Source organism: Neolamprologus brichardi, chromosome 18 (genome assembly GCF_056152115.1).
Source record: "Neolamprologus brichardi isolate AB-2024 chromosome 18, ASM5615211v1, whole genome shotgun sequence".
In the NCBI taxonomy this organism is placed as follows: domain Eukaryota; kingdom Metazoa; phylum Chordata; class Actinopteri; order Cichliformes; family Cichlidae; genus Neolamprologus; species Neolamprologus brichardi.
This window is the reverse complement of record NC_142121.1, coordinates 12,331,556-12,346,148: the sequence shown is the minus strand read 5'-3', so window position 1 is coordinate 12,346,148 and position 14,593 is coordinate 12,331,556. Positions and strand designations below refer to the sequence as shown.

Here is a 14,593-nt window from a genome sequence, read left to right as displayed (position 1 = left end):
CGAATGTTGTTGTGTTGTGATACCTGGATTTTCAGGCTAAATTACTTAGAACTTGCTGTCACTGTGACCACAAAACAACCCTTGAAGAAAACTATTTTTTTTACTTCTACTTTTACTTAAAACTTTATAAACTAACACACACTTTATAATTCTTGCCCTCATACACTAATGTTGAAGTACAAGCACCTTGCGTGGAGATGCCCTGCAAAATGCAGGAACAAATAACCAACTAACTGCCACAAATGAGAAGAATAAACATTCATGCTGCTTCAGCCTACCCTTCGATTTTAGGATTCTTGCTCCTGCAGCTTTATACATGTGCATGCAAAACCTGACTGCATAAGAAAAGTTCAGACAGCGTGGTTTAATCTTATCTTTTTCCTTCCTCTTCAAAGGCCACATGCTTGCATCGCCACGATCACACATATTTTCCGTTTCTTTTGAATACACAGAAAACTTTTACACAGTTTCACAGTGGTTATTTCGTTTCCACGGTACTGACTTCCTCTTCATATATGTGTCTTGTTTTTTTGGCGGTCGGGGGCAATACAGAAAGGCTCCAGTGTTGCTTTAAAATAGAACATCTTGATGGCAACAATAACAACACAAAAATAAAGTTCAGGACTGATCCTGCACTTTGTTCAAAGTGGACTCTTCTGCACATGTGACCAATGGTCCTCATTGACTATCCCTCTTTCTATTAAATAATGCTTTGTCACCCTCTCCTGAGCCAAACCATGGGGTTGTATTCACCTCACGGATGCCCCTCTTTATGTGGCGGAGCTTAACAGGATGCTCCGTACAGACGCTCTTGGACACAGCAAACGCCGGGCACAGAAGAAATGAATAGGGTGCTCTGTGGTTTCCCCTAAAAGAGTGTTTGTGTGTGTACTTGTGTGTGTGTGGGTTTGCTGCAGGGGGTGGTTTGTTAGGGCCATTTGTTGGCGCGTGCGCATGTCCTTGTGTGCGTTTGTGCAGAATGTGCACGCGAGGCCCTGAACATGTGTGTTTATTTCTCTCTGCATGAATCTGGTGTGCTGCCTGTATGATGTATTCATGCCCCATTGTGTCATTTTAATAAAAAAAAAGGAAAAAGGGAGACTGTGGGGAGTGGCGATCAATTATTACACCAATTACAGACTTTCAGGACGCAACAGGGATTCAGGAATGAGAGAGCTCAGGGGGAACAGTGAGAGAGGGGCCTGTTATAAAGCCAAGTCCTGTCACTTTGGGAAGAATTTGTAGCCAGTGAGAACGGGCTTTGGGTCCGAAACAAGAGCCCGATGAGCCAGTGACTGTCTCCATAATTCTCCTCAGCGGTGTATCAGTGTCGTGGGACGCACGGTGTTGAAGTTACTCCTGCAGAGTTACAGTCCCAATTGTGTCCTGTGAGCATGACAACAAAGCAGCCATGTGGACGAAAGGCTGAGGCTCCAGGCTCCTAACTACTTTCTCTGTACGGGTCAATTAGATTGCAGCCTGCGCTGAAAAGGTAAGCAAATGAATTCTCAACAAAGTGCACTGGAAATACCAAAGAAATAAATCAGAGTGAGAGACTCTTAAAGTAATAATTCTCCGTGGAATTAATTCTCCAGGACAAAGCGATTGTGTAGATGTGTGTAGTTATACATTTGAGCTTATTAAATTGATTTGATTTTTTACTGCATGTATTGTTGAACCTAAAAAATATTTCAGAAAATGCTGACACACTGCAAATTAGATCATGAGAGCATTGCCTTGCACAATCAGAGGTTGCAAAACACAAAAATCCACGACAGTAGCATAAACGATCTTGAATATATCATTTACAAAATAAAAAAGTTAACAAAGGGGACTTTTCTTTTTGTGCTGCATTTTAAAGTAAAGTTTCACAGTTCCTTAAAGTGTTTCTCTTAATATCTTGGTTTCCGGAAGATGATAGATAGATGGACATTTTATCAGCAATCAGCTTGTCAGCAATCATCAGTTTGTTCTTTCCATCTCTGTAAAACATACCATATAAAACAAACTTAAAAATGCTTTGAAAGCTGTGGATACAAATCGAGTTCAGTTTATTTCACAGTGTAAACCAGGCAGAAGGTTTATTATTATGCATATTTGCTCCAGTTTATTATTTCAGTTTACCTTAAAAAAGGTTCAATGCTGCCTCAAAAGAGGTAAATCAACAGTTTTTGGTGAAGATCTGATCAACACTTGAAGACGTTTACACTTCCCTGCATCTCCATCGCAATGAAACTAAAGCATGATATTGTCGATTAGATTTTCCCAAATCTGATTTTTAAAGAGGGAGAACACGTCTAATACATGAACTTTAGATCGTCAGTAAAAAGATGCTTAGAGGATGAGAAAAAAGTTTTTATTTCTTAATGAATCTTATGTTATTTGGGAGTCTTATGAGATTCTGTTGATTTCAAATTTTTTGACAGAAGGAAAGAAACAGAAATAACAAATAAAATAAGACGGGGGAGAAAAGTGTGTGTGAGTGTGTCTGGAGGTGAGGGAGGGGGATTACTCCTCACTCCAGAATACTAATGAGGGCCTTTTGTCACAGATCTTTCTCTCTTTCCCCTTCTGTCTGTGTGCTCTCATTTTCCACTTTACTCATTTCTCCCTCTCTTTCTCTTTCATTTACACACACACACACACACACACACACACACACACACACACACACACACACACACACACACACACACACACACACACACACACCACTTCACAGGACATTCAGGACTTTCACTCATTCATTCATTCACTCAAAAAACTTTAATATAAGCTTCCCTACCTACAAGCCTAATTCAACCAAAATGCACTGATTTGTGTTTACGTTGTGACGACTTGCTTTTCCTCCATCAGTGAAACGTTGAGTCCTCACAATGTGAAGACGTATTTATACTGATACAACATGACTGGCACACATGCATAGCTGTGCACTTGTATTTACATGCATACAAAATGACACACCTACGGTCACATAAAAGACACATGTAATTTCAATCCTACTCTCACATAATCACACACACTCTCACACACACACACACACATGGATGGGCACAGAGTCGTATTTGTCAATGGCGCCTTTTGTTTCTTTTATCTGAGCTCGCAACAAAGCATTCCTGTGTACACAGAGGGGAGAGAGATAGAGAGAAGGAAGGAAGGCGAGAGAAAGAGGAAAGGAGAAGAAGGGAGAGGAAAAGAGAAAGAGGGAGATCAGGAAAACATCCACCGCTCTTTTTGTCAGACAAAAGTTTTGATTGAGTTCTTGGATTCGTCTCGCTGAGGCTGCAGGTACAGTAAAGTTGTAGCGCTGCCATGGAGATGGAATACATCCTGCTGGAGAGGTTCGTTAATAGTTTCCCTCTCATTTACTCTATTAGTTATCTGATACATGGCTGTAGTGGAATTTGCGAGCGTATTCGTGTGTGCGCGGCTGTCAGGGAGAGGGCTGGGTAAGAGGGTGATGCAGAGTTGAAAGAGTGAAGTTTTCAATTGATCCATTGTAAGTGCAAAGCCTTTGAATGGCTCACAAAAGTGTGATGTAATTAAAGCTGATCGGTTATGTAATCCACAATCAGCAAAGGAGCTATTTTTTATTTATGCTACGAGGCAAAAGTATATGGATACACCTGGTCTAGAGATGAGAATGATGAATAATATTTTTACATCTGTGCAAAAAAGTAAAAAAAAATGTTTGCAGAAGTTTAGAATTGATCAAAAACACTGACCTCAGCCCTGTCTAATGCCTTTGGCATAGATGCTGGCTACAGGCGGTGACAGTGTATAATAATTAAGTCCTTTACCGCACTTACATGCAGTTCACCGGAAATTTATTTGACATTGCAGACGAGTAAGAAAAGTGTTTCTAAACTCGTTTGCGTGCAAACTTCCTCAAAAACATCTCTGGGCCTGTTGTCTTGTTGCAGATTTGAATTGTTACAAATTTCAGCAAAGCGATTTTTCATCTCTGAACTGTTTATATGAATTTATTTTATTTCGCTCAAATTTTTTAGGGGCAAAATCTGTTATTTAGAAAAAGGAGAGAAATTAAGAGCTGTTTGTTTTTCTCTCCTATACCTTTTACACATTTTTGTTTTTATTGTGAACATCCAAGTAGGGTCCAAACTCTAGGCTGAGAATCCAAGTAAATGATAATTTTCATTTATGCTATGAAGATGACACATGTAAGTGCCTCTAAAGTGAAACATAGGAGACAGAAAAACAGCCCCCAGCACAGCGGCATTATGAAGGGTGAGAATCTTGAATGAGGACGTTTTAAAGTTCTGCTTTCACATTCTGTTTGGCAGTCTTGCCATTAATTCCTTTTATGGAGAAAAACCCTAAAAACTTTGCTTTGTTGTTTGTGTGATGTGATGGTGATTACACCAGACCTCATTTGCAAGAGAGCTGAACTTATGCTTGCACAAGTAATTTACATTACTTGTGCAAGCATGTCAGGAGGAAGCTAGTCTGTCAGAATTAAACAACTGCTTTAGAAAAACAGTGTAAATGCAGCTAAAGATAGTGTCAGTTTGACTAGCTACAAGAATAAAATGCTGTTAAGCCACAAATTCACAGTGTTTTTAGTAATATGTCTGTCACACTGATCATTATATGCAGAACATAATAAACACAATTTTATTACAAAAGATTTCAGTTGCATTGCAGGACTTCTTCTTACTTAGGTAATACATCTGAGTATTACTTCCACCACTGATATACGTTTGGAGCTCACCGATGCTTCTGTCATTGAGTGGGATCAAATCCCTGAAGCCAGGCTCCAAAATTTTATCAACAATCAGGAAGCTGAAATAAGATTCCCAGTAATCACAAATTATCATGTTAACAGGTGCCCACTTACTTTTTGGCCTGAGAGGACCATGAAGACCAGAGAGCTTTTATATCATTTTACATGAAAAGTAGAATTTTACATTCTGCTTTAATGAGCGTGAGAAGTTCTCACAGAGTGATCTTCTGAGGATCCAGAGTGTAAAACACCCGAGAAAAGACTTCACGGGAGTCAAGTCTCAGGCTGAACAAGGCCAAAGCACACAGAAAGCTGAACTGGCCCTTTCCCTATCCATCTCTCACTGTCTCTTGCTGTCTCTGGTTTCCAGTCAGAAGTTCACTCTTTGTCCACTAAAGGTCTCCCTGATCAGAATCAACAGTAAGCTTTTTAAATAAACTTTATCTTGATAAACGTCTGAGTTTCCAACAAAGATTTTGACCTTAATTGACTCTTTCAAGTTTCGTCTCTGTCCTTTGGATCACAAATGAGTCTCTGTGTGGGTTGTCTGTTGCGTCAATGAATGCATCCTAATTACTGTCTTCTTTCTTTCTTTTCACCTTCCTCTTCCTTATCTCCCTGTTTTGTGGGCTATTCTCTCACTTGACCTCCATCATTTGTTGAATGTAAGTGAGCATGTCAAATTATGCAGGAGCTAGCTGTCTGACATGACCTGTATCTAAATATTCTTCCATCTACACATTCATGCAAACATACCAAAATGTAAAAACTGAAAAACTGAAATACTTGCCATCAGATCACGGGGACATTTGAATTTCAATTTGTCTTCCTAAAGACAGAAATACACAGGTCTTTTATGTTAGATGAGGGTTACTCGGACTAAACATTGATTAGCAGCTGTTTCTCTTCCTGTTTTTCATCTCACATCAAGTATACACCGCCCATATATCTTAATAAAGATCTAACCACACTAACAGATGTGTGAGCTTGTACTTCCTCTTATACCAAGTCTCTCCTCTTTAGCATTCACCATCATGTTAACTGACACAAAGTGGAGCTGAAAGCTGACAGTGATGGAGATCCTGTCAGTTTGAAGAACTGCATGAATTTCAAAGAACATGCTAAAGGAGTTAGCATCTATGAGTCAGAAATAAATGTCAGAATGCTGTGTGATATTTTACTGATGTGTTTGAGGACATACAGCCAGTGTTATTCTGGTCTGAAGCATGCTACATACCCCTGTGTGTGTAGTTTATCTTTCCATCACTGGTCACATGTTTGTTAGTTTGCTTTTTTCGTTAGTACTTTACAGCTAGTGAGTCACAGGCACGACGTGGTGAGATAATGTATGACTTCCATGCGTAACTATACTTAGTCACTGAAATTTGCTTTTTGAAACCACATTTTAATGACTCACTCTACCGTTTAACCACCATAAAAAGCGCCAAGCAGCCCACCTCACCTGAAAAACATGTACAGACTATTCTAAAGAAATGATTTACACAAGAGGAGAGTTCTTTCTATGTGACACAACACATGAAGCTGAAACCCAATAAGTTTTGAAACATGTGAGGAAATGTTTGTTCTTCCTGTTTCAAGTTTTAGTTTCAAAGATCGCAATCAAAAGAAGAACAAAGCGCCCCTGTTGGGCCACACAGTGATGGCATATGTCACTTCTTCATGACTATATTTCAGTAAATTTCCAAACGCCAAGAATGCCGATTTACAGAAATAATGGGCAGGGTACAGACATTTAAAATGTGTTAGTGTTAACTTGCCCTCTAAGGTTTTCTTCTTTTATTTCTCACATTTTTTTAATGGTGTTATCTGTTTTATATTTTTAGGGTTTACACAGTCTAACCCATCCATACTATAAGAACAGCCAGATGGCACTGGCCTCACCTTCTCATAATCCTTGATTTCCTGCCTCTAAACTGTTGGCAGGGTGGCACTTCTCATTGCTGCTAAAATATTCATGCTTCAGAAAACTTTCGTTGAGCCATGATATTGGAAACGAAATATATGGTACATGTTAATATGTGTATTTATTCATTCTTCTGTCAGATCTATGCACTGATGTTCTAATATTAACACAGTGAATTTTAGTAAATTCCACAAACTATTGTTACGTTCAGTCAGTTTCGATTGGAGAGTGACTCATGACCAGAGAGGATTCCTGTCTGAGCGAACTCCCAGAACAGTTTCACCAGCTAAAGCATTTCCCGCAACAACATGTATGGGTCTGCATGACCTTTCATCTTTGTTATTCTGTTATTAAAATTATTACCAGGCTGAAACAAACACATATTAGACACGTAGTTTAAATGTCTTAATGTGAGAGCAGATATCTGCAGGGAAATTACTAACACCTGCAGCTTTTTATAGTGGGAAGTTTGTAAAGTCTGTATACAGGAAGACACTGTTATCAGATTGGCTCTGCTTAAATGTGAAACTAAAGTTCCTCTAACATAGATGTGTCGGATGTCACACTCAGCTTGCCTCTTTTCACCTAGCAGGCTTACTGTTGTGAAGGAGCTCAAATCATGAGCTTTTTTTGAAATCCAACCAGTTAACTTTGTGCCTACACCTAAAAAGAAAGTAAAAAGTACAAAACCACAAAATGCAAAGGTTTCCTGCAGCTTACACCACAGCTTATACCTCCAGACCCCTAACAAGGATTGTGCAGATCCTGTATATTTTAAAGCATAATATATTTTGCACTCCAGGATGAGAATGTGTACTTTGTGACAGACAAATGACCAATAAAAACATTTTATTCCATTTTTTTCTATTTCCCAGATGACATCTGCCACACCTCCTTCCTCTCGTAGCTCCTCTCCACATAAAGTTTGCCACTCGCAGACACAGACAGATGTCTTAAAACCTTTACTTGGTGGTGGCATATCTAGTGGGGGAGGGTCTCTGAGGAAGAGGAGACGTGTCCTGTCCAAAGATGGGCGAAGCAACGTGCGCATCGAGCATGTCAGCGGACGGAGTGCCCTGTACATGCGGGACCTCTGGACAACATTTCTGGACATGCAGTGGCGCTACAAGTTCTTCCTGTTCACTGCCACTTTTGCAGGGACCTGGTTCGTGTTCGGGGTGCTGTGGTACCTGGTCGCACTGGTCCATGGAGACCTTCTTGGTGAGAAAGCAGGGAGAAATTTAAAAGAGCAAAGACCAGATCATAGGTTCACACTGACACGCCTCCCCGGCCTTCAGTTTGGCACATGGAGTCATTCTAAGTGATCTACAAGCGGGTTTTCAGTTAAAAGTTTCAACTGACATTAACAATCATTCACTATTACACCTGAAAAGTGTTTTTCAGTTATATAATTAGTAACTGAATCATACAGAAAGTTTCCAGTTTTGACTTCAAATCATCTGCACAAAAAGTACCTAATCTTCCTGCGCAGGTTTGTGGTTTATTATGGGTCGAATACAGGAAGTGTCTGAAAAAATGTCAGTGCTGACTTTAAAACCCCAAATTATTTATACATTTGAGAAACACTAAAACCTGCGGGTCAGTGCAAAAATATCTAACTACTCAAGTGTTTCAGTTATCAACCACTGAGAGTTTAATGCTGACTTCCTGCTGACTTCCTTTAAAAAGCGAAAAACTGTTGTGCTGTGTGTGTGAATTCAAACCCATTCAAACCCAATTCACACAGTCATTGCATGAACTGAAACAGGAGTGTTTGCTAAGAAGCTTCGCAGACTTCAGTTCATTATGACTTCTTGCAAAACCTCAGTCATGTCTGTTTAGGACATTCAACCTCAATGTATGCGCAACTGAGCAATGCAAGAAGAAGTGTGAAACAGATCTCATTGCCTTCTTCACACCAAAACAAAGAGACTACAGACAAGTGTGAAAACACCCATAATAGTGAATATAACCTTGACTAAAGCAGTGACTATAATGGAAAGTGGAGCCAACAAGATCTCCTGTTCAAACTAAATGAAATCAAATTTATTTCTATAGCACATTTTAAAAGACCGGAGTACATCAAACTGTTTCACAATTGTACCGCAATGCGGGTAAAATTAGGGGCAGAGCATGACAGGTAAAACAAGGTACGAACAATACAATTACATAGTGCAATGCAGCGGGTCAAAGTCAAACTAATTTGCTTCAAAAGCCAAGTTAAACAAGTGGGGTTTTTTTGGCGAACAATTGAACGGACTCAGCTGTGCGGACATCGACTGGGAGATTGTTCCAGAGTCTAGGGGCGGCCATAGCAAAGGCAGGGTCACCTCTGGTCTTTAATCGAGACCTTGGTTGCACTAAGAACAGTTGGCTAGACGATCATAGTGCTCTCTTAGGGTTATACAAGTCGAGGAGATCAGTTAGGTAGCTAGGCGCCAGGTTATTTCAAATTTTAAGAGTAAGCAAAAGTATTTTAAAATCAATACGGTATTAGCCAGTGTAAGTTAGCTAGGACAGGGGTGATGTGATCATGCCTTCTCCTGTCTTAAAGCTGCCAGTGTTATTCAGTTTAATTGCTCTATATTTTGTTATTTGTTTGAATTTAAATGTAATCATGCATTTAATAATGCATTTTACTTACAAATATGGAGCCATTTAAGAGGCTTTCTAACAGATCTATTGTCAAGAAGCATTGTTAAACAAAAAAAAAAAAAACTAACCAATTTCCTTACTTTTTGTGCTAACCAGGATGCATATGCAGTGAGGGTGAATGTTATAGGAGGCTTGTAAAGAGATGCAGAGGCTGTTTCTTTTTTTACTGAACTTATCTTGCGGTTAAAGTGAAGTTTTAGCTATAATCTGGCAACTATATCATATCTTTATTCTATCTTAGTTTTCGTTAACACATGCCTCTCCCCCTCTTCCGCTGATGTTACTTGTGTTTCAGCAGACAGTGTGTTTAATAGCAAAAACCCTTTTTTAGCCAGACTTTAAATATTCTGGTCTGTTGTTCCATAATAATGTGTATAAAACTAAAGAGCAAATAATAACAAAAGTGTTTATTTTTATATTTTAGAATTTCTTAAAAGAGCTTTGGATGCTTTTTTAAACATGTTCCTCCAGAGTTTGACCCTCCATCAAACCACACGCCCTGTGTGATGCAGATGCAGACGCTAACGGGGGCTTTCCTCTTCTCCCTGGAGTCCCAAACAACCATTGGATACGGTTTTCGCTGCATCACTGAGGAATGTCCAGCTGCCATAATCCTTCTCATAGTTCAACTGGTTATCACCATGCTCATGGAAATCTTCATCACCGGTACCTTTCTGGCCAAGGTAGCCAATACATGAAATATCCATGTAAAATGCAATGAAAAGAAACAAGTGCCTTTTATCAACAAAGTCATGCAGGTCTTAATTTGTGTTTTGAAAACTTTTTTTTTTTTTAAAAAAAAAAAAGCAGAAGTTGTCTTGACTAACAACACTGCAGTGTACATGTGAGCTGCAGGTTTACTCAATAGTTTTTATTACATAATCATTAACAAAGATGACTCTGACCAAGTTCCTCCTGATCAGGTTGCCCGGCCAAAGAAGCGCGGTGAGACAGTGAAGTTTAGCCAACATGCTGTGGTGTCCGCCCACGAGGGCCGCCCCTGCCTCATGATCCGGGTGGCCAACATGCGCAAAAGTCTCCTGATTGGGTGTCAGGCAAGTATGCATGCAGATACTGTAAGTATACAGTAGCTGGGAAAAGTTCCACTTGTTACGGCCGGTCTAGCGGACCCGACCGCAACAAGAGGAATGATCCACCCCCAGTTAGACCCCAAGCAGCACATCACACCATAAGTTAAAATAAGAGATGGTTTATTTACAAGAACGAAACAAAAATGGGTTTCAGAGGAGTCACTCAGGCTTCGGGGTGGACCTATGCCAAAATAACAAACAAAAGGAAACTAACTCAGAGGAGCGACTGCTTGCCTAGCCATAAAGAAACACGACCAAACGACAATCACTTACTTCCCTGACTAACAAAACATGAAAAAACTGTGCCCAACTGCAAAGGCGGTCCACCCCTACTTCCTCCTGGATTCACAAAACAACACAGGGCATGTCGCAACCCCGGTTTTACCCCAAGGGTAAAACCGAGGATGGATGGATTGCCATCCTCAACTGTGCTGTCTTATACCCTGCCTCCAGATTATCATCCAATCCGGGCACACCATCTTCAGGATCCACCACTCCTGGAGGCACACCTGCACAGTCACATTTATATGTCAGAACCCCAGCCCACGACGACAGCCGTAACACACTCCATACTTGTAAAGACTAGACAATAAAAATAGGTTTAGAGGTCATAGATTAGTGTGAATGAGAAATTTGTCAAACTGGGAACCAGTTGAGCTAAAGCAACATGTGCACAATATTCCTATCAGGTGACTGGAAAACTGCTCCAGACGTCTCTGACCAAGGAAGGGGAGACGGTTCGTCTGGATCAGAGAAATGTCCCCTTTCAAGTGGACACTTCCAGTGACAGCCCCTTCCTCATCCTGCCCCTTACCTTCTACCATGTCATCGATGACAACAGTCCCTTGAGAGCTTGGGCAGCCAAGGGTAAGTTTAGCGATGAGAGCAGTAGACTCGGTGGGTGGTGTCCCAAACTGCATCAGAATGATTTCTTTGACCTTTGTGTCTCATTCCTCTGTCATACAAACATCTGACCCTGAAGGTTTCTAACATAATTTTACCTCCTTCCAAGGTGCTGGTAGGAAAAGGCAAATTCTTTCAGCAACACTTGTGTTATAGAGAAATACATAATCCCTCATTCCTCCCTTTCTGGTGTAGGTGGAGACTTTAACAATAGGCCTGCTTTCCACAAATTGTAGTTAGTTAATAAGCCTAGTAATGAACTGTTAAAAATAGCTTCAGTTTCTGAGAAATGTCATGACTAGGTTTACAAAAATTGAATTTATGCAGAATTAAATTTCCTCTTTTTGGTTGTGAAGTCAGAAGATTAAAAAAAGACGTTAAAAAAATGAAGCCACTAGCTTGATGTTTTACATGTTGCTTGATGCTGTATTTGTTAATGTAGTAACTATGTCACATTCTTCAGGGGTCTCAAACTCATTTTAGTTCATGAGCCACATTATAGTTATTTATTGATCACTTATTAAATAGAGCCTAAATAAACCCAGCTTTTTAAAAACAGATGATCATTTGGAGAAGTTTAACAGTACTTCCAGCAGAGACAGTTTTCATAGTTTTGTTTCACTGAAAACGCAACAAAACTGTCTCAGTTCTTCCACAAGTGTCTACAGTCATCTGAAAAAAGGAAATGTGAAATGAAACAACATGGTCTCTGATTCCCAACCAGACCATGGGTGATGTCCTTCCAGGAATTAAATGGCTATAAAGCTGCGGTTTGGGGAAGGCCTCGAAGGGGACTGTTGATGGCTCCCGGGCCTGGCAGATCTCCATGTACTAAATAGAATTGAAGAAGTTAAGAATCTAAATTAAGAGCACTACTAGTGGTTAAAAACCCTTTACTGTGAGTCTTTAAGTGAAATATCTTTATAACTTTTTTTCATCCATTTTGTCCTAAGGATATTCTGACATTTCTTTCCATTGCATTTACCTTCTTCAGGTGGTGGCTGGACTGATCCAGAATTGGCTGACTTTGAGTTGCTGGTGATCATGAGCGCCACCGTGGAGCCAACCTCTGCCACCTGTCAGGTTCGCACCTCCTACCTGCCAGATGAGATCCTCTGGGGTTATGAGTTTCCCCCTGTAGTTTCCCTGTCTCCCTCAGGGAAATATGTAGCAGACTTTGCCTTCTTCGACAAAGTGGCCAAGACCAAGACCGCCCCCATTTTTAAGCCATCCAGCCCCCAGCACGGGTACCAGAGCAATGGAGGGGGGACTGTACCTGAGGTGACTGATCCAGAGAAGATTCGTCTGGAGCAGAGCTACAGGGAACAACGAGGAGAGGACCGAGGTCGAGTCAGGGATGCTCCTCTGAGTGTTCGCATCAGCAACGTGTGAAGAGTTTAAACCAGAAGGTTTAAAAAGCAACAGGAGACGTCGCCAAGTTCAGTGTAAATAACAAATCAGTGAAACATCATATCGATGAACAGAACAGATTAATGTTGACTACTGTATGAACACGTGGAGTATGTTATTGTCATATGCTTGCTGGGTATGATATATATAGATACACTCACTTGACTGTATTCATATGAAGGAATAACGTCATAACTACAGCTGTTTACAGCTGATCACGGCACAAGTCCATTCACTTCACAGTTTTAACTCAAAAACTACAATACAAATGATACAAAATCAAGTAAAGAAGATGGAAATCTCAGTGGGCACTAACCAAGTTACAAAAAGGTGTGAGACAGTGGTGTTTAATTTTCATTTTTTTCAAAGTAGAGCAGAATAAAGAGCGGGTTTGGAGACATTATTATGACGAAGTGAGATGGAAACAGCCGCCCACTTAAGTAGAAGCACTGAACCGTGTATAATACGCCTAAAATGTATGTAAATGTGTGTTTAAAATACATACCCTGTTACATGTAAACATTTATGTACAAAGGTCATATGACTCTGAGTTTTTGCAGTAAAACAGGAGTAAAAGCAGTTTTTCTGCCTCCTGCAACCCCTCCCCACCCCCGGTTTCCTCTAAACGAGTAATATATTTTATATTTCCTGGTAAAAACCCAAACATGTACTGTAATAGTTCAACTAAATGTAGCACTACAACTGAAAAGTAGACAAAGCTGATACGTTTTGTGTTCAGTATGACCTGTATGTTGGTAATGGTGTTTGTATTTCATGATTTCTGTCATGCGTGATTGCTGTTGCTGCTTCAGAACATAGCACTTTATGTATGTGATGTAAATTTGTACCTTGAAAGGTTAAGGTGAATGTGTGTTAAATTTTGAGTCTACTAAAAGCACTCAAACACTGAAAATCATTGAATTGTTAGTTTTAAAAAACAAATGATTAATTTTTTTAACAAATCAAACTGTAACAGTTTTTTGTATGTCTCTGTAGCTTTAATAATATTAATATGTCCAGATATGCACAAACATTAAAGGAACTCTCCTTTATGTAAAAAAAACGGTAGCCTACTATTCCTTGAACACTTTTGTGATCACTTTGTTGAATCCCCTTATTTTTTTTAGTGTACAAATCACACAAAAAGTGGAACAGTAGGATACATCACAGGTGAGTGCTGAGATGTAAGTAATGGAATAGTAATGATCCGTCAGTTTAATGGATCTGAATAGGATGAAAAATACATGTTTTGTAATACTTCCTTCACATTATGAGTGTAAAGTGTCTTTAAAGACCAGCTTAGTGACTTATTCTTATCTTTGGTTTTCTTCATCCTCCTCTTGTACACCACTTGAACCACTTGAACTTGTACCACCCTGGAAATGATCTCTGGAAGACTCTCACTCTTCTAGGAAACATCTCGCACCATGTGGACTTTCCGCTGCTTGTCAGGGAATTCTCATCTCATTTTGTACTTTCCTGCCTTTTGTAAATATTTTTATCTCTGAGCCTGTTGTGAGTCTTCCAGTCATATGATTAGCTGTGACAGATATGCTCTTATTTTAGTCAGTTTATTAATCCACATACTACTAAACAGCGTTTCTGGCCTCTGATATACATAATTGAAACGATTGTGTGTAGGTCTTAGTCAGCTATGCTCATGTGGGACCATCTGTTTAGACTGTAAGACTTAAAATGAAACTGCAATTGAGGTTTAAGTCTTACTGATACTATGTTAACCTCAGCTGCATCCTACTGAAACCCTAACATAAATTTATCTGCATGTCTGTAGATTTGTAACACATCTACCAAACGCAGCTTTGCTAACATGATCATTTGTCTTTGGTTCAGTCATAAAGGGGGTGG

The 14,593-nt window shown here is 39.8% G+C and overlaps 1 protein-coding gene across 2 annotated transcripts; it reads left to right on the top strand.

Annotated features, from left to right (window-relative positions):
- Positions 1 to 1,052: 1,052 nt before the first annotated feature.
- LOC102797740 (ATP-sensitive inward rectifier potassium channel 10) lies at positions 1,053 to 13,790 on the top strand. 2 transcript variants are annotated; one of them, XM_006792363.2, is made up of 6 exons: positions 1,053 to 1,492; positions 7,544 to 7,889; positions 9,795 to 10,006; positions 10,247 to 10,378; positions 11,104 to 11,281; positions 12,312 to 13,790. In XM_006792363.2, exons 2-6 carry the CDS (start codon positions 7,544 to 7,546, stop codon positions 12,707 to 12,709), a joined length of 1,266 nt encoding a protein of 421 aa, XP_006792426.1. In that variant the 5' UTR covers positions 1,053 to 1,492; the 3' UTR covers positions 12,710 to 13,790. The 2 variants fall into 2 exon arrangements, with proteins under 2 accessions (XP_006792426.1, XP_087688341.1); XM_087832215.1 differs by lacking the exon at positions 1,053 to 1,492 and having other exon boundaries at positions 7,595 to 7,889; positions 9,836 to 10,006.
- The last annotated feature ends 803 nt before the right edge of the window (positions 13,791 to 14,593 follow it).